Source organism: Erinaceus europaeus, chromosome 10 (assembly GCF_950295315.1).
Source record: "Erinaceus europaeus chromosome 10, mEriEur2.1, whole genome shotgun sequence".
NCBI lineage: Eukaryota > Metazoa > Chordata > Mammalia > Eulipotyphla > Erinaceidae > Erinaceus > Erinaceus europaeus.
This window is the reverse complement of record NC_080171.1, coordinates 120,412,255-120,432,216: the sequence shown is the minus strand read 5'-3', so window position 1 is coordinate 120,432,216 and position 19,962 is coordinate 120,412,255. Positions and strand designations below refer to the sequence as shown.

Here is a 19,962-nt window from a genome sequence, read left to right as displayed (position 1 = left end):
CTGCTCTCCGCCTCACTCTGGATCCCATACAGGGCTTTGTGCATCAGAGGCGTGCCCTCCCACGTGAGCCAGACCTTCAAGTTTATGGAAGAGATCTTTTATTTTCAACCCCCTATCCATGTGTCTCTATCCAATAATAAATTAATGAATAAATATTTTTTAAAAAGGGTCACTTCACAAGTGGCGAAGCAGGTCTGCAAGTATCTTTCTTTCCCCCTCTGTCTTTCACTCTCCTCTCAATTTCTGTCTTATCCAAAAACAGCAATAACAAAAATAACAACAACAAGAAGGGCAAAAAAAAAAAACCCAGAAAAAATGGCCTTCAGGAGCAGTGGATTTGTAGTGCAGGCACTGAGCCCCAGTGATAACCCTGGAGGCAAGAGAGAGAGAGAGAGAGAGAGAAGAGAGAAGAGAAGAGAAAAAAGAAACTGTACTCCTTGAATTTACAGTTAATACCAAACTCAGTAACACTAGTCACAAACTAGCTTTGCCTCGTACTGTGCATGTGAGTGTTGCATGAAGAAAAGTAAGAATTTATAAAAGCAAAGGAGCTCTATCAAACTGGAAGGAAGGCCCCAAGAAAAGTCTGCCGTTACTGTAACGTCTCCAGTGAGGCATGCCAGAGCTTACGTGTACAGCCGCCATCCCGGAAGGCGTAGAAGCCATGTGCACATCTGTCACATCTGTCCCCAGCCACGCCCGGCACACAGCGACAGCGGCCTTCCTCTGTGCAGTCTTCCGACGTGGAGCCTGCGGCACTGCAGTTACAGGGCAGGCAGCCAAAGCCCGTGTCCAGTCCGTAATGGCCGTACTATTTCGGGACAGAGGGCACCACGGGGAAAGCCAACAACAACACGTTGCAGTAGGCGACTCGTTCAAAGCACAACGCTTTCCAGATCAACAGAACTGTCATCCAATCACAACAGTGCTCAACACCATTTCACCTGAACCCAAGATGACGGTGGCACCTATCGGCTTCTCCAAGAAACACATCAGTTGTACGCAATGACTGGGGTGGGGGTGGGGGAACACATTTCTTACCGAGCACTGGTCGCAACGCTGTCCGGCCACGTGTGGTTTGCAGTCACAGAGTCCAGTCTCATGATGGCACACGCCAGAAAAGGAGCCTTTTCCGTGGCACTTGCAGGCTGGTAAATCACACACAGTAGACATATCAGAGTTTATTTCTGAGAATGAAGGTGAGATTCCTTAATTCGCCAAAGAAAATAAGGCAGACACATTTCCCGTCACAAAGCAAAGACGTTCAATACCAGCATTCTGCTGAATAGACAGGCAAGCGCAGGAAGGCCGGTGGCAGACACCAACACAGCCTTTCCTCCTATCCCCTACCCAGCCTTGGAGTCTCAGATCACAGGACACTCCAGGGCACATGGAGGGATTGCCCTCCTCACACGGGGACAAGCTTCGTGCACACCGTGAGGCCGGCCTGTCCTGCTGGCTGGTCACTGACATGTCAGTGCCTTCTGAGTCCTCTGGAAATGTGGTTAGTGCAGCTGAGGGAGATACTCTCATGCAATTTCAATTAGAAGTTTGGGTTAGCAACTTGGGTTTATACCTAAACTTCATGTCTGACCTTCCCTGCCTTCCTTTATTACCAATAACTTCCATTTTATTTTATTTTATTTTATTATTTTTATGGTTTATTTTTTATTTTTTTATTTTTCTTTATTTATTTTTGCCTCCAGGGTTATTGCTGGGGCTCGGTACCTGCACCATGAATCCACTGCTCCTGGAAGCCATCTTTCCTCCTTTTATTGCCCTTGTTGTTTTTATTGTTGTGGTGGTTATTATTATTATTGTTGTCATTGTTGTTGGATAGGACAGAGAGAAATGGAGAGAGGAGGGGAAGACAGAGAGGGGGAGAGAAAGACAGACACCTGCAGACCTGCTTCCATGCTTGTGAAGCAACTCCCCTGCAGGTGTTGCCTAGTGCCACCTGCTCTTAACCCACTGTGCTACCGCCCAACTCCCTATTTTTATGTTTTAAAGATTTTATTTACTTACTAATAAAAAAGGTAGGAGGAGGGGGTAGAAAGCATAATGGTTATGCAAACAGACTCTCATGCCTGAGGCTTTGTCAAGTCCCAGGTTCAATCCCCTGCACCACCATAAACCAGAGCTGAGTAGTACTCTGATTAAAAAAAAAAAGAAAGAAAGAAAGAAAAGAAAAAGGTAGGAGGAAAGAAATTAGGAACCAGACATCACTCTGCTGCATGTGCGGCTGGGGACCAAACTCAGGACCTCATGCTTGAGAGTTCAGTGCTTTTTCCACTGAGCCACCTTCCGGACCACCATTTTATTTTATTCTTAAAATCTTTTTATTTATTTATTATTGGATAGAGACAGAGAGAAATTGATAGGGGAAGAGAGGAAGAGAGAGAGGGAAAGAAACAGAGAGACACCTGTAGCCCTGCTTCACCACTTGTGAAGCTTTTCCCCTGCAGGTGGGGACCAGGAGCTTGAACCTGGGTCCTTGCACACTGTAACATGTGCGCTTAACCAGGTGTGCTACTGCCTGGCCCGCTAGCACTTCCATTTTATACCTTCCCTTTTGTCTCCAACAAAATACTTAAGCGATTATGTCAATGGGGTGCAAATATTAAAGAAACAAATTTTCATATAAAATGGAAAATGTTTAAAATATGCTTTAGATATAAAACACATTTAAAGGCTGGAATAGTGCAGATGAAGAGTTGGGAGGGCCCTACATTTTGTAGATAGCTAGCAGGCATATTTTAGTTATATTCCAAAGGACCTGTGGCTATACTAGCTTTTTTTTTTTCTTTTTTCCCTTGAGCCTGAAATCTGATATGCAGGTGGAGCCCAGTTATTGTCTGGGGAGATGATGTCATGGCTGGAAAAAGGACCAGAAAGCTACACCAGGGAAGAGAGGAGCTCCCTAATATGGGAAAGGGGTATAAATATTGTTGACCAGAGTATGGGTCGACCTGCCAATGCCCATGTTCAGCGAGGAAGCAATTACAGAAGCCAGACCTTCCACCTTCTGCAACCCATAATGACCCTGGGTCCATACTCCCAGAGTGATAAAGAATAGGAAAGCTGTCAGGGGAGGGGATGGGATACAGAGTTCTGGTGGTGGGAATTGTGTGGAGTCGTACCCCTCTTATCCTATGGCTTAGTCAATGTTTCCTTTTTATAAATAAAAAATTTAAAAAATAAAAAAAAATCCAGAAAAAAAACATTTAAAATAAATATGCTTGAGCAACATGGGTATGTGAACCCACTTTTTCAACTGTAAATTTTATGTAATCTAAATAAAGATCAAGTGTTTCTAGTGAAAATTTAGCATCCTACTTGAAATGGGTTATAAAATTCACATTAAATTTTGAATCCTCGGTATCTTTTGAAAGGAAGCAAACATCTCATTGGCACTTACAAGACCCTGATAATATAAAACAATATTACTCTTATAACTGGATAAAATATTAAGATAAATTCTATCGCTCTTAAAAAGTATTTTACTAATGTGGTCACTAGACAATTTTATCTCGTTATTATCATTGCCGTTCTTATTTACTGCTCAGCTCCTTGTTATGGTAGTTTGGGATACTGAACCTGGGACTTTGGAGCCTCAGGCATGAGAGTCTCTTTGCAGAATCACTGTTTCTATTCCCCTACCCAAGACAATATGTCATATAATCGTGTCCATTTTATGCACGAGAGGACAGTGGTTTAGAGAGGTCAAGCAAGTCACTTAATTTCACAAAAGCTGGTCTGTGACCAAACCCCAGAGTCTATTTAACCCACATTACTCAGATTCCGGAACAATCTACCCAGGTGTTTCCTCTCCAGTCATCAGGTATAGGTTGGATCTAACATTCCCAGCCTCCACCACGGCACTTAGTGTCTGAGAACAGACACGGCAGTCACAAATGAAGGGAGGAACAAATCAAAAGGACAGGACAGGAAAGTTGTCACCGCATTCTGCAAACTTGGAAGCCTCAGACACAGACCAGGTATCTTCTCCTCATTGTCCTCCTAAGAAAAACCAATCCTGATGGCCTCTTGGCTAAAGATCAGGTTGATCCCCTCTGGGCTCTAAAATGCTAATCTGTTGTATCTTTCCTTTTAAAAAATATTTTAGTTATTTATTAATGAGAAAAAGATGAGTCGAGAGACAGAGAGAGAGAGAGAGAACCAGACATCACTCTGGTCCATGTGCTGCCGGGGATTGAACTCAGAACCTCATGCTTGAGAGTCCAATGCCTTATCCACTGCATCACTTCCTGGACCACCTGTTGTATCTTTTGGGACAAAGTGGATGGAACTAGAGGCGATTGTGCTTAATGAAGTAAGGAGGTGAAAGGCGACTGCTACATGGTTACTCTCATATGTGGAACAGAGAGAACTGAAATACATAAACTTCCAAAATAAAATAAAGGGCAGATGTGTCTAAGACTTTGTAAGAGCTGTGGTGGTTAACAGTAACGGGGGACACTGAATACTGTTGGCGACTGTGGCATGGAACAACCCCCCTACAATTTTATAATCTTCTAAACCTTTTATTTATTTTTTTAAAAAAGGAGACATTAACAAAACCATAGGATAAGACTCCACACAATTCCCACCACCAGATCTCCGTATCCCATCCCCTCCCCTGATAGCTTTCCCATTCTCTATCCCTCTGGGAGCATGGACCCAGGGGCATTGTGGGATGCAGAAGGTGGAAGGTCTGGCTTCTGTCATTGCTTCCCCTGCTTTCCTAACAAGGAATGCTAATCTGGTGATGTGAGCAGGAAAAATAAAAACTGTGTATCTGGTGCCCTCTTGTGTCTTCACCTTGTAATAGCATAATAAAATTAGCATTTATATAGGTTACCAGAATAATTTATGTTTTACTTCTTTATTTCTTATCTTAGAACTATAAGAAAAAAATTAGGGCTATATCAGTACTAAATCTATTGGTCTTTCATTTGGGAAATGTGTAAAACATACATTTCTCTGTGAGATGTTCTATAAGATTCATCATTTTCAGGATCAAAACAGAGCTCGATGAGTCAGTCCAGCGAGTGGTTCAGGCACAGACTTCTAAGAAGTGCCAGATTCTGGAGCTGGTGTTTCCCCATTTCCATCCCACATCTCATCCTGCCTCAAAATTAGTAAAGTCATGGGCCCCTTAGAATATACCTAAAATAGACCTACTAGCTTTTTCCAAAATGGAGGCCCCAAAACTCATCTGCTATATTCTTGCCTTTCGGCTCCTGACTATGAATTTGTTCTGGTTTATAGCTTAATGCTTTTTCAGCCACCAAGTTGCAGATGCTACCATGACACCAACCTGACTTCCCTGGGCAGACGACCCCATCCATGTGTCCTGGAGTGTGCCCACCTCCCTAGAGCCCTGATCCACTAGGGAAAGATAGAAACAGGCTGGGAGTATGGATCCACCTGCCAACACCCATGTCCAGCAGAGAAGCAATTACAAACGCCAGACCTTCCACCTTCTGCACCCCATAATGATCCTGGGTCCCTATTCCCTGGAGGGACAAAGAATAGGAAAGCTTTCAAGGGCTATGGGATGGGATATGGAGTTCTGGTGGTGAGAAATGTGTGGAACTGTACCTCCCTTATCCTATGGTCTTGACGATATTTTTTTATATAAATAAATTAATAAGAATAAAAAAAAGTCTCATCTGCCTCATAAAAGTCCTTGGCTTGGAATCTCCCTCACGACTGTGCCAGACACTGGGGTCACCTCCTTGGAGCACTTTGCCAAGCCCCACTTCCTCCTCAAGAGAGATGGGTGAATTATTTTTCTATGCACTTGGCCCTGATTTAGAGTAATGGTGCTAGGAAAGACAGGGCAGGCAGCAGAAAATCAGGTCTTAGTTTCCACCCGTCAGAACACAGGTATCTATGGGTTGATCACCTTGACTCACGAAGTAGGTGGATGAAGCAGGATCCACAGCAGGAGCAAGCCACGAATGTATCTTCAGAACTCACACTCACCTTGGCAATTTTTGGCGACCACAGCATCCCCGTAGAAGCCGTCCGCACACCTCTCACAGTGGGGGCCGTCCGTGTTCCCAACACACTTCAGACATTCTCCAGTGACAGAATCACAGTAGCCAGGCTCCAAGGGGTCAACATTGCCACTGCAGTTACAGGGAATGCAGGACTCCCCGGGCACTGTGGGGTTTCCATAGTAACCGTCTGCGCATCTGCAGGAAAGATGCAAAGTGAGATCCCAACAAATGCAATTACTCTGGATACTAGCCCACCATCTGGGGTTTTCTGGGCATGGCTAATAAATCAGACTGGATATATATATTTTTTTCTACTCAAGCCAACACAACTCTGGGCTCAGCTTTCACAGATCTTCTTCTCTGTGCATTGTGAATCTCAGAGAGTTCACTCAGAATGGACCATCAATCCAAACTAATATGCATCAGGCCCCAGGCCAAGTGTGACCTTGATCCCACTACTCAGGGATGTCACTTAGTTCTGCAGTGAGATTAGCAAGAGCCTGACAGTGAGACTCAGACAAGGGAAAAGACATCCTGTGCAACGGCTTTCCTTTCCCCATACACACAGGTGTGCCTGGGGAACTTATGTTCTAGCATGGTGCAGCAGTGTAAGTGCTCCCCTTACTTAGGTCCTTCCTGTCATTTCTGACCTCAACAGGTGAATCTTTCTTTCTTTTTTCTATCATTTCATTGAAGGGATAATGGATCACAGTATGGTGGCTGATACATGAGGACAGTTTCTCATTTCCCTGTGATAGGTGTCTACAGAGCACGCCCCCCCCCCAGCACAGATCCTGCCCCCCCATCATGCTCCAGGACTCTAATGCCTTCTGTACCCATACCCAAGCCCTCACGCTCCTTCCCCAGAGTCCTTTGCTTGGATATAATACAACATACCTAGTCCAAGTTTCACCTTATTGCCACCGAATGGAATACAGTTTAGGGAGAATTTAAGATAATCCGAAAAGAGAATGAAGATTAGTCAAACCATCCCTCATTCATGGACTTATCCAGGGGAATGGGATATTGAAACATATGGGCAGCAGGTGCTGATGACTGGCTGCTTCCTATTGTTATTGATGATATTTTTGGCTCAAGGGAGATAAAAATAATTGCCAGGAGTTTAACATGATGATTATATGAAATAATAACCATGCATCACAATTACAAAACCACACTCACCAGTCATTTAAAAATAAACACAGGGGCCGGGTGGTGGCACACCTGGTTGAGTGCATATGGTATGAACTGCAGGTACACAGGTTCGAGCCCCCGGTCCCCATCTGCAGGGGGAAGTTTTTCGAGTGGTGAAACTGGGCTACAGGTGTCTCTGTTTCTCGCCCTCTCTATCACCCCTTTCCCTCTTGATTTCTGACTGCCTCTTCCAAGAATGATCATTAAATAAAAATAAGTCAACACAAAGCAGTGAAAACTCATTTTAAGTCAGTTTCTAGAAAGCAGCAGAGCGCTGCGGAGTACCTCTCACACCACATTCCCGAGTATCCGGGGCCACACTGGTCACAGACTATCTCGTCTCCATCACCGTCGAGATGGCAGGTAGGGCTGAAGCTGTGGAAACAAAGGGCAAAATCCATTTCCAACGGATGCTGCACAGGTTCGCAAACTTTAAAATGCTTACCTCCTACCTCGCCTCAGAACCAGAAGGCCATGACTACACTGTCTATCCCAGGCGCCTCAGCCCCGGGCACTGCTCACTCTCCTGCCCCCTATTCCCTTTACCCCATCTGCTGCTGGGTTCACTGGCTTATCTCCAGTGCCCAACTAAGTGGTCATCTAGCCTGAGAGTCTTTGTTGTTTCTGGTCAAGTTAACTTCCTCTCCCTGATTTCCCTGACATGGGTTATCTGCCTCAGAGCCCGGCCCATACTGGGTGAGAGTGAGCAATTTTTTAGCAACCATACAATGATCTTACACAATAATCGCTCAACGGCCTCCTGAATTTCAGGAATTAACTTAGCCAAGTACCCATCCCTCTGCCCAACCAAAGTCTCCTTCAACTCTACTGGGCCTGAGGGAGGTCTGAGAGGCAGCACTGATGGCGCCCTGCGATGGCATCACAATAACTCTGGTTGCAGTGGACTGATACACTGCAGTTTCAAATAAAAGTATTCATGGGGGGATTCTTTAGGTGTGAATGGAATAAGAGTTCTTTCTTTCTCTTTTCTTATTTTTTGAATACACAGCTTTCATACAGGCCTTGGCTCACTCTCTCTCCTCCCTTCTCTTCATAATGTGTGCTTCAAGGTTGTCTGCACTGTAACAACACTTTTCTCATACTTCAATCTTGGACCAAGAGCCATCTCACTGGGTCACTCCTCGCTGAGTCTCACTGTACGTTGACCGCCACCTCCACTGGTCAGGTCACACCAGATTCCACGGGGCTGGATACAGAAACTGAACAGCTAAGTCAAGAACAACTGACACCCAGTATCGAGGAGTGGTTCAACAGATAGGGTTGGAATCAATACATGAATATGGCCCATCCTTAATTAAGCATCATATTCACATACTTTGGCCAATAGGTCCTAAACTCCTTAAGGCCAGAATCAATATTTTACTCATCTCTACATTCCTGTCATTCCCAGTCCCATGGTGGGAACATCATATATACTTACGGAAGAACTAGAGAAACACTAGACCAAGAAGGAAAAAGCACTGCAGACCATTCTTGGCATCACTCAACTATTCTCACACAACTGCATAACCCCACTTTTCTCTTCTATTAAAGTCCATGCCTCTGTTTCATCGTAAGTACCGCTGGGCAAGATTTACTTTCCCAATGTACACTGACTTGCCCTGAAGGTCTGAGCACTTCTGGATGGAAACCCCTGCAGGAAAGACGCTGCTGCTGCTGGTGGGTATCAAGACTTACTTGTTGGAGGCGGTGGTCAAGGGGCAGGCACAGGGCTGGCAGTCCCCCGGGCTTCCTTGGGCCGGCCGGCCATAGAAGCCTGGTGTGCACTGTTCACAGTGGTGTCCTGTGGTGTTGTGTTCACAAGCCTGGAACATATGCAAGGGAAAGAAAAAAAAAAAAAAAAGAAAGAACTGACTAGAGTCTTCTGAAAAGATTTTCAGATTCATCTACAAAATAAGATGAAGTCCAAGTAAAGAGAAGAATGAACAAAACCCCTAAAACTAGTTACCAAACTCTGGTATGACATGTTTCCAGATTGACTATTAAGCCTTTAAATTTTGAGGGGCAGGGTGGTGATACATATGATTGAGTGTACAGGTTACAATGTGCAAGGACTCGGGTTCAAGCCCCCAGTCTCCATCTATGGGGGGCGGTGGGGAGAGTCCATGTGTATGGTGAAGCAGTGCTATAGGTCTCTCTCTCTCTCTCTCACCCTCCTCTTGATTTCTCTCTTTCTAGTAATAAATAAAAATAAAACCCATTCAAGTTTGTATAAATGAAATGGATAAGAGCTTTCGTCTCAGATGATGGTGGAACGACTGGTACCAGACTTGTCCTTCTGGAGTAAAACGTGGAACAGCTGACTTCACACACTGGACGACAGAGGCTGCAGGCCTGTGTCCCAGAGAGAAGGGAACCTAAGAGGTGAGTCTTGTTAGTACAAGCCTTTCGGTTTTGAAGATTCCGCCCAAGGCGGTGTGGGTGCAGGGAAGCAGAGTCTTGCCAAGTTGAGGAGAAAAAAATGTTACGGGGGCTGCACTTGCTAGCATTTGGGTAGACAACTCGGACCTGGGAGAGGTCTCGCTAACAGTACACTGCTCCTTACACTCTGATGAGCACAAGGGAAGATTGGAACTGAAGAATTATCTGCTTAAAATGTGTAAGAATCGGGAGACAGGCGGAAGTGCAGCAGGTTAAGCACAGGTGGTGCAAAGTGCAAACACCGGTGTAAGGATCCCGGCTCAAGCCCCCGGCTTCCCATCTGCAGGGGAGTCATTTCACAGGCCGTGAAGCAGGTCTGAAGGTGCCTGTCTTTCTGACCCCCCTCTCTCCATTTCTCTCTATCCTACCCAACAATGACAACATCAATAACAACAACAATAAAATAACAAGGGCAACAAAAGGGAATAAATAAATATTTTAAAAAATTTTTATAAGTGTGTAAGAATCATCAACTATGGCCAAATCTCAGGGATGCTTCTGATTACGTTACTTAGAGAGTTTATTACAGGAGGAAAGAGGAGTAAATATACAGTGAAGACACTGATCAGTGTCTAGAAAGGGCACAATAGTTTGCAGGACTCAATAAGTGCAGCAAGTAGAAAGACCTAAAAATGACAAAGCAAAGGACTTGATCAAATAGTTTCTACTGAGACCTAGATACCCTTCTCACCTACTTCCGATTTCAGTTCCCTCAATCACTCTAAGGCTTACCCTGTCAGATCAAGTAAGGATGACAAAATCTACATAAGGGCAAGAGACCAGCACTTGAATGATGGCCATTTTGATCACTACCAGGCCACCTCGTCTCCTGGGGCCTCAGTCACTTTCATAGGCTTTATTCCTACCTCTGGATGCCTGTTTACATAACAGTTTGCTTGATAACTTACTGCCTTTCAGACACCAAGTTGCAGGTGCTATCATGACACCATCTGGACCTCCCTGAACAGACGACTTCACCAATGTGTCCCGGAACCCCACCTCCCCAGGTCCCTGCCCCACTAGGGAAAGATAGAAACAGGCTTTGGGTATAGATTCACCTGCCAACACCCATGTCCAGTGGAGAAGCAACTACAGAAGCCAGACCTCTCACCTTCTGCTCCCCATAAAGAACTTTGGCCTATACTCCCTGAGGGATAAAGAATAAGGAAGTTTCCAGTGGAGGGGAGAGGACACGGAACTCTGGTGGTGGGAACTGTGTGGGATTGTACCCCTGTTATCTTACAGTCTTGCCAATCATTATTAAATCACTAATAAAAATTACTTAAAAAATAAAACAAACTGGTTTCTGGGGACCAGACAGTGAAGTGCACACATTACAGTGTGCAAGGACACGAGTTCAAGCCCTTGGTCCCCCCACCTGCAGAGGGAAAGCTTCATGAGTGGTGAGGCAGGGCTGTAGGTGTCTCCCTGTCTCTTTCCTTTTCTATCTCCCCCTTCTTTCTCAATTTCTCTCTGTCTCTATCCAATAATAAACAAATAATAAAAAGTAAACGTTTTTGAAAAGTTCTAATTAATATTTAATAATTAGCACATGTAAATTATTTTACCACTGTCTATTAAAACAAATTTATATATTAAATATATTAATTACACATATGATACAAAATCATGACCACTTACTTGGATTAAAAGTTCAGGGTCAGTCGCCATCTACAACTTTTACTTTAATACTCATTCTGTTTTCACACTCCCATATTAATAGAAACACATGACTATATTCTTGCAGCCTGCCTGTAACTAAAATGATAAGTGACAAACACAACCACTGAATACCAGCCAAAGGCTAGCTGAGGGCCCTAAAATGCTACCCTTGCAAAACCCATGGGCAAGAGAGAAGTGTTAAAAACAAAACAAAACAACAACAACAATAACAAAAACAGCAAGAGCCTCATCAAGCCACCAGAAGCTGTGCCCGTGAGCAAACTGATCCTCGAAGGGTCAAGTCAGTGTGTAAACCATTATTTCATGTGGTGCCTACAGGCACTTCACTCACAAAACAAAGAAATGAAAGCTTTACTTACAGAATAAAGAAAAATTCGGCTCCAGAGAGAAGCAGCAGAAGCAGCAATCTATGGCATCATGCCGAGAGCTTCTCCATGGATCTGATAATTAATTTTCCCTAGGCCTGTGACTCAATCAATCTCTTCTGAAAAGAGCATGGACACTTCCTTTATAAAGAATAGGGCTTCTACTGATTAATGTAGGCATTCACTCTATCCCAGAGCCCTGAATCCATTAGGACTTAGGAGTGTGGTCTGGCTTGAAGACATAAGAGCCTATAAGAATTCCTAATTGAAGTTAAAAAAAAAAAAAAAAAGCCAAGACCTGCCCTGTATCTGCCCAAAATCCATTTTCAAGATGGTCTACATATTTGCTAAGCTCTCTTTCATGTACAAGAAAGAGGTTCTTGGCATTTATAAACAAGTGGTTATCAGATAACTTACTGTTCTTTTTATGATACACTGTGTAAAATAATATTAAAATAATAAATGCTAGCACCTGCTTTTTACACATCTGATTCTTGAGAAGGAACGGAAGAGGGGTGCTTCAGGGAGGGTCTGGGTAGGAGGGATGATGGTCCTAGGATATGGGTGGTAATATTTCACAGACAACTGTCACACGGAGCAGGGCAATTGTGCCCATGCATAAGACAACTATGCTATAAACCACTAACACCCAATGAAATTTTTTTTTAATCTATTTCTTTGTATTTTATTATTGGACATTTTATACCACCTTACTGCTTTATAACATTAAGAGCAAATATCTGCTTTTCAGTGTTGTACTAAGAATCCTGCAGTGAGGGCTGGGCAGACAGCATAATGTTTATGTGAAAAGCCTTTCATGCCCCAAGGCACCAAAGGTCCCAGGTTTGATTCCCAGCACCAACTAGAAACCAGAGTTGAGCAGTGTTCTGAAAACAAACAAACACTGCAATAACATTAAATATTCCTTTTTTAAAAATTGCCAGAAATCGAGACGGAAGGAGGAGATAGAGAGAAAGCCAGAGAGACACCTGCAGCCCTGCTTCACCACTCACAAAGCTCTCCCCTTACAGATGGGGACTGGGGACTTGAACCTGGGTCCTTGCACACTGTAAATTGTGCACTCAACCAGGTGCTAACACACAACCCCAAATTATATATTCCTTTTCTACTATTACGTAAGATATATATATATATATTTTAAAGGGCTCCCTTTCTTAAAATAAAAGAATGGAAATGGAGGGGAGAAAGCATTAAGCATTGAATGAACTTAGACAGACCTGCATATGTGTGGTCTGCAGGCCAGGGATAGCCTGCTGTGGAAGAAGCCTATTTTAAAAAATCACTTCTGTACAGCAGTTGCTTTGGGGTGTGGAGGAGAGGGCTAGTGCAGGGTTTCAACAACAGACTCACAAGGCAGATGCCGTGAATATCACACTCCGTTGCATGGCCGTGGCATTCACAAGGCTGACAAATTCCTCCAAAGAGTATCCCATCCACTCGGTAATAGCCAGGAAGACAGGACTGCAAAAAGAAAGATGGGTGAGTGCCTCGGAGACACCTCTGCATGTTAGACAAACCATCCTCTTCCCAAGATATTCGAAACATATACACTGCTTGATTTTCCACGAGCAGAGCAACTTATGGCCTATTTCTCACTTCTTAAACTTCTTTATTGTGTGCTTTCCATGGGCACCACAGACAGGTAGTACAGGCACCCAAGAAAACCACTCTCTCTGGTGCTGGCTGGCAATGCACCTGGTGGAACACACACGTTACAGTACACGAGGGCCCAGGTTCGAGCCCCTGATTCCCACTTGCAGGGGAAAAACTTGACAAGCCATGAAGCAGTGTTACCAGTGTCTCTCTCTGTCTCTTTCCTCCTCTATCTCCCCCTTCCTTCTCAATTTCTCTGTATCTGTCCAATATATAATTGTCTACAAGAATCAAGAAATGTGGTCCGGGAGGTGGCACAGTGGATAAAGCACTGGACACTCAAGCATGAGGTCCTGAGTTCCATCTCCGGCAGCACATGTACCAGAGTGATGTCTGGTTCTTTCTTTCTCTCTCTCTCTCTCTCCTCCTGTCTTTTCTCATGAATAAATAAATAAAATCTTTAAAAAGAAAACGGAATTAAGAAACTACCCAGACCCAGCAATCTATTTGATCCTTTTGACAACAGAGAGAAAGATTATCTCCACATTACAGACATGGAATCTGCAGCATAAAGCAGTGACTTTTAGGTTGGTGGAGTGACTCAACTCAGAGTCAGGGGAGCACAGCTCCAGGACTCATGTCCACAGAGGAGCTGCCTACGTCCACAGAGGGCATGTAGTGCCTTCTGAGAGCAGACGGGGGAAACGCTGACTCAATCGGAGGTCAACACAATCCCACGAGGTCATGGGAGAAGGATGTGTAGATTTTGCTTTTATTGTTACGCGAATTCTTAAAGAGCTTTTTCCTTGTACAGCTAATACATAAATGCTTTCATTCATACAGTGCTGGGAAAGTTCCCCTAGCACTTCCATGTAGCCATGGCTCCCCTTGGGGACTGGACTTGTCCACAGAGAGGCACTACTACAGGCAGCTGCTTGAAGGTCTGTGTGGTGCCACGGGCTACCAACAATTCCATTCCAGACCAGTAGCTGGCTGACTCTTCAATTCTCAGAGAATGAGCTCTTTTTTTTTTTTTTAATATTTATTTATTCCCTTTTGTTGCCCTTGTTTTTTTATTGTTGAAGTTGTTATTGATGTCGTTGTTGTTGGATAGGACAGAAAGAAACGGGGAGAGGAGGGGAAGATAGAGAGGGGGAGAGAAAAACAGACACCTGCAGACTTGCTTCACCGCCTTCCTTGCAGGTGGGGAGCCAGGGGCTCGAACCAGGATCCTTCCACCGGTCCTTGCTTTGTGCCACGTGCGCTTAACCCACGGTGCTACCATCTGACTCCCAGAGAATGAGCTCTTATGCTTAGTAAGAACAGCTGTAAATGCTTATTAGGCTTCCTTTGCTTACTTGAGCAAGCATCCCAGCACATTCTCCTACAAAGCTCAATGGGCTGAGAACTTCACAGCCGATGCTTGATTCTTCTCCCTACTGGTCTAGCCGACTGGGGTTTCTCCTCAGATTCCCCCCATGCTTCCCTCCCTGCCTGATTCCCTCAAATGATGTACTACGAGGGAGGCTTACAACTGCTTATCCTTTGTGTCCTATGCATATTGGACATAGAACCTACAAACACTTGCTGTGCCTAGACATAAATGAGATTTAAAACTTAGTTTGCAGGTTGGGGAGACAGCATAATGGCTATGCAAGAGATTTTCATGCCTGAGGCTCTGTGGTTCCAGGTTCAATCCCCAGCACCACCATAAGCCAGAGTTGAAGAGTGTTCTGGTCTTTCTCTCTGTGTCTTCCTCTCTGCATCTCTCTCTTTCATTAAAACAAAATATTTTTTAAAAAAAGTTAGTTCTCCACCTGGCCCCTGTCTAGAAAACTGTACCATATTTTTAATAAAAATATGTATTTAAATACCTATGCAAAAATAAGTATCTATGCCAGAAAGCATTAGGTCAACTTTATTAACTGCAAAGTTTATAACTGATAAAGACAAAAGACAAAATATATCAATTAAATGTTTCCATTTTGTAAAAATGATTGCCAAGAAATAAGTCAGTGACAGCTGCTGACAATCATAGTCAGTGGTGAACGCAAGAAAGGCAGGATCATGCACTGATTAGCATGCATGAAGTTTCAATCCTGACTTGACCATTTCCTGGTGGTGTTCTTTTAATCCTGATACTTAATCCTTCTGTGTCTCAATTTCCTAATTCACGGAGTAGAAAGTGTATCAAGCATCCCTATGATCCCTAGTCTCATCTGCTCTCTTCCTCCTTTTTGGTTCCTGTTCATAAACCATTTTGTCCAATTTATATCTTGCCACCTTTACGTCACCAAGTTGCAGATGCTATTATGATGCCATCCTGACTTCCCTGGGCAGACGACCTCACCCATGTGTCCCAGAACCCCACCTCCCCAGAGCCCTGCCCCACTAGGGAAAGAGAGAGACAGGCTGGGAGTATGGATCCACCTGCCAACGCCCATGTTCAGCATGGAAGCAGTTACAAGAAGCCAGACCTTCCACCTTCTGCCTCCCACAATAAACTTTAGTCCATACTCCCAGAGGGATAAAGAATAGGAAAGTAATCAAGGGAGGGGATGGGCTACGGAGTTCTGGTGGTGGGAACTGTGTGGAGTTGTACCCCTCTTATCCTGTGGTTTCTGTCAGTGTTTCCTTTTTATAAATAAAAATTTAAAAAATACTTTGCCCAAATAATTAAAAACAAAACAAGGAAAACACCTTTTAGCAACAGGGACAGGAGAGCTATGTTAGTGGTCAAGCTTCTAGCTTGTGTGCAGGAGTCCCTGGGTTCGATCACTGGCACCACATAAAACAGTGGAGTGGTGCTCTGATCCCCTCTTTATCAACTGAAAAAAACTAAACTCAGGCAGAGGGTCAGATGTAGAATGCATGTTGCATGTTTTGCCCAAATGCGTGGCCCAGATTCTGGGTATTTGCAAATACTCAATACAACCATAGTTAAGCCTCATTAGAAGCGTAAGGTATGGCACTGGGGTTATAGTTTTTCAGTTTACTAGGCCAAGGGAGTGATGCCAAGTACATTTCTAGGAGTCCTAGCCCACACCTAGCAAAGAAATACAAATTTTTTCTTTTTTAAAAAAGATTTTTCTTTCTTTTTAAAAAATCTTTTATTTATTATTGCATAGAGACAGGAATTGAGAGGGGAAGGTGGGGAGGTAGAGAGACGGAGAGACACCTGCAGTGCTGCTTCACCACTTGTGAAGCTTTGCCTCTGCAGGTGGGAACCAATGGCTTGAAACTGGGTCCTTGTGCATTATAACGTGAGTGTTTAACCAGGTGCGCGACTGCCTGGATCCTGGGTGGGTGGGGAGAATATAGGTCCATGAAAATACAGGTCCATGAAAAATGATGAATGAAATAGTGGGGGTTGTATTGCTAAATGGGAATCTGGGGAATGTTATGCATGTAAAAAAAAAAAAAGGAAGAAATAGTAGAAACGCAAAGCAGAAATTGACTGAGTTTGGAGTATGGCACCAAAGTAAGAAAGCAGAAGTATACTAGAGTTTGCAGTGAGTACCTCCCTAATACTTCCTCTCCACTTTTCCAAGCTTTGGGTCCATGATTGCTCAACAATTTGTTTGGCTTTGTATGTTAACTCTCTTTTCAGTCACCAGGTTCCAGGTGTCATCAGGATGCCGGCCAGACTTCCCTGGACTGAAGACCCCACCAATGTGTCCTGGAGCTCAGCTTCCCCAGAGACCCATCCTACTAGGGAAAGAGAGAGGCAGACTGGGAGTGTGGACCGACCAGTCAACGCCCATGTTCAGCGAGGAAGCAATTACAGAAGCCAGACCTTCCACCTTCTGCAACCCTCAATGACCCTGGGTCCATGCTCCCAGAGGGATAGAGAATGGGAAAGCTATCAGGGGAGGGGGTGGGATATGGAGATTGGGTGGTGGGAATTGTGTGGAGTTGTACCCCTCCTACCCTACGGTTTTGTTAATTAATCCTTTCTTAAATAAAAAAAAATTTAAAAAAATTTAAAAAAAAAGATTTTTCTTTCTTTTTAAAAAATCTTTTATTTATTATTGCATAGAGACAGGAATTGAGAGGGGAAGGTGGGGAGGTAGAGAGACGGAGAGACACCTGCAGTGCTGCTTCACCACTTGTGAAGCTTTGCCTCTGCAGGTGGGAACCAATGGCTTGAACCTGGGTCCTTGTGCATTATAACGTGAGCGTTTCACCAGGTGCGCGACTGCCTGGATCCTACAATTTCTTTAAATAATGCAATTTCCAATATTCCTATAGTTCCCAAAAGTCCAACGTTTAGAAGCATTGGGTTCCCAAAGGAAAGCAAAACAAACAAACAAACAAACAAACAAACAAAACCCAAAGTGAGTCATCATATGGCCTGCCAAGAGCTGTTTCTTTTCCTGAGAAAGAAAAAAGGACGAAGACTCAGAGGGAGTAGGGGGTTTCTTTCGCATTACCTCACAGGAGATCCCTGCATAGCCTTGGGGACATTCACAATGCTCCACGTCCACGGCCAGCGACAGGTCAATAGCGTTAGGACTCGCTGTGTCCAAGGACACTGAATCCAACCTGCAAACAGACAGGGTTGTTCAGTGACGTGCCCACTCACAACTGATGTCGAGCATCTCAGTGAAGAGGGACTCTGAAAAAAAGATTCAACTTAATGATAAGCGAAGATTTTCAAAAGAAGACATTTTCTGGGGCTGTCATTATGTTTTCAAAGCATTCATGAGTGGGTGCGGAGCTGACCAGAGACAGCGGTGAGAAGGGTCTGATGTTGTACATTTGAAACTTGAGCGCTTCAGAAAAAGGCGTGTGTCATTTTGCTTATCTCTCATACAAAGATTCTTCTTCAGTTTGTGTTTCTATGTTTTCCTTAGCTGCACCGAGTTTTGTACTTAGCTCCACATACCCAGAAGCTGACCTTCACAATGAAATACACAGTCAAGGACACACATGCTAGCTAGCTTCAGTAGGTCCTGTGAGACCTAAGTCCATCAGTCTCAGGAGGGTGAAGCCAGACGCAGCATGGCCCAGATAGGCACACGAAAGTTCGTCAGACATTTATCAGAATACCACTTTGAAAGTTTCTGATCTTGATGACAAGTTTGTTATCTTACTAGATATATCTGTATCATGAATAATTCTCCTAACGTCAATAAAATCAGAGAAGCAGAGTAATTCTCTGTTGGTAGGCCTGGTTAAGCACACAACTAAAGTGGCCATCTCTTCCCGCCATGACGCACAGGACTCTGCCTGACCCTACAGAGCAGAGAACGCACAGCTCCAAAGTCCGATAGACTTAGCTCTTGGGCAGCACCTTCTGTTGTAACTATCTAAAGTGTGGAGTTTAAATGTAAACAATCGAATACCTAAATGCACTGACCTGAAAGGAAAATAAACCACTTTGCACCAAAATGACCAACAAGCTGAAAATGACTAGGCTGTTACATTCAGAAATAGGCTCAGTGTTTATGGTGGACAAGAAAACACCGACTAAGATAACAGTCAATTCCGGGGGCCAGGTAGTGGCGCACCTGGTTGAGTTCACATATTACAGTGCACAGTGCACGAGGAACCGGGTTCTAGCTCCTGGTCCCCACCTGTAGGGGGAAAGCTTCACTAGTGGTGAAGTAGGGCAGCAGGTGTCTCTCTGTCTCTCTCCCTATCACCCCCTTCCCTCTCAATTTCTGGCTGTCTATACTCAATAACTAAAGATAATAAAAAAAATTTTTAAATAAACAGTCAATTCCACTATATAATACAATACACTTAAAATTCAGTATACCACACAAATACACCTGTGTATATCATCCAATAAGTGTAAAACATATAAAGCTTTAAAATATATGATAATAAAGATAGGCCTGAAGTACCCTCACCATAAATTTTCTCTTTCTCTTTTTTCTTTCCAATACACACCTGTAAAGAGCGTTCTTTGCAGAATTGTACTTGGCTCTGATCAACAGATGGGTCACATTGGCCAGGACAGTCATTAGCTGGTCACGATCTATCTCCCTTTGGTTATTAAAATTTTGGAAGTTCTCAGGCACCAGTCGGACCACACTTAAGTACTCTTCATAAGGTTGCAATGACAGGCCCTCAGCCTGGGTGCTTAAAGTGAGTCCATTACCCTAACATTTAAAAACAAGAGAAAATATAGTTGTAGTCCATTTTCAAGATAAAAAGGTAAAGTCTTTTTAAAAAGATTTTATTTATTCATTAGCGAGAAAAATAGGAGGAGAAAAAGAAATAACCAGATATCACTCTGGTACATGTCCTGCCAAGGATTGAACTGGGGACCTGGTGCTTGAGAGTCCAATGCTTTATCCATTGTGCCACCTCCTGGACCACAGATTAAGTTCTTTATTCAGCAACCTGGGGCTTCCTTTTGCCAGGATTCTTTGGGAGAACATACTATGATGCCTGTAACTCTTGGTCTGAAACTATCAGAGAAAACATATTCTTCTGTATTGCTCTCAGAAGGATTCAGATAATAAAGCTAAAGATGGTGTCTCTTACTAGAACGTAAAAAAAAGAAAAACAAAAAGAAAATAAGCAAAGAAAGAAATCCTAGTCATACAGTTGTCTGGTTTTCCTCAAAAAAAAAAAAAAAAACAATCTAATACCCCTAAACTGAAGTATAAAAGTGGGGGAAAAAAATGAAAATAAATCTCTTG

General features: G+C 43.7%; 1 protein-coding gene across 1 annotated transcript in view; it reads right to left on the bottom strand.

Moving 5' to 3' along the window:
• The window catches only part of LAMA1 (laminin subunit alpha 1), a 189,988-nt gene that overhangs the window by 99,595 nt on the left and 70,431 nt on the right, over window positions 1-19,962 (bottom strand). Inside the window, exons 14-21 of the mRNA XM_060200707.1 lie at window positions 19,205-19,416; window positions 17,740-17,851; window positions 13,064-13,174; window positions 8,901-9,028; window positions 7,488-7,577; window positions 5,992-6,203; window positions 1,042-1,148; window positions 631-811 (exon numbers count right to left, since the gene is read on the bottom strand). Of these exons, the coding sequence (XP_060056690.1) occupies window positions 631-811; window positions 1,042-1,148; window positions 5,992-6,203; window positions 7,488-7,577; window positions 8,901-9,028; window positions 13,064-13,174; window positions 17,740-17,851; window positions 19,205-19,416 (1,153 nt within the window). The remainder of the gene's footprint in view (window positions 1-630; window positions 812-1,041; window positions 1,149-5,991; window positions 6,204-7,487; window positions 7,578-8,900; window positions 9,029-13,063; window positions 13,175-17,739; window positions 17,852-19,204; window positions 19,417-19,962) is intronic.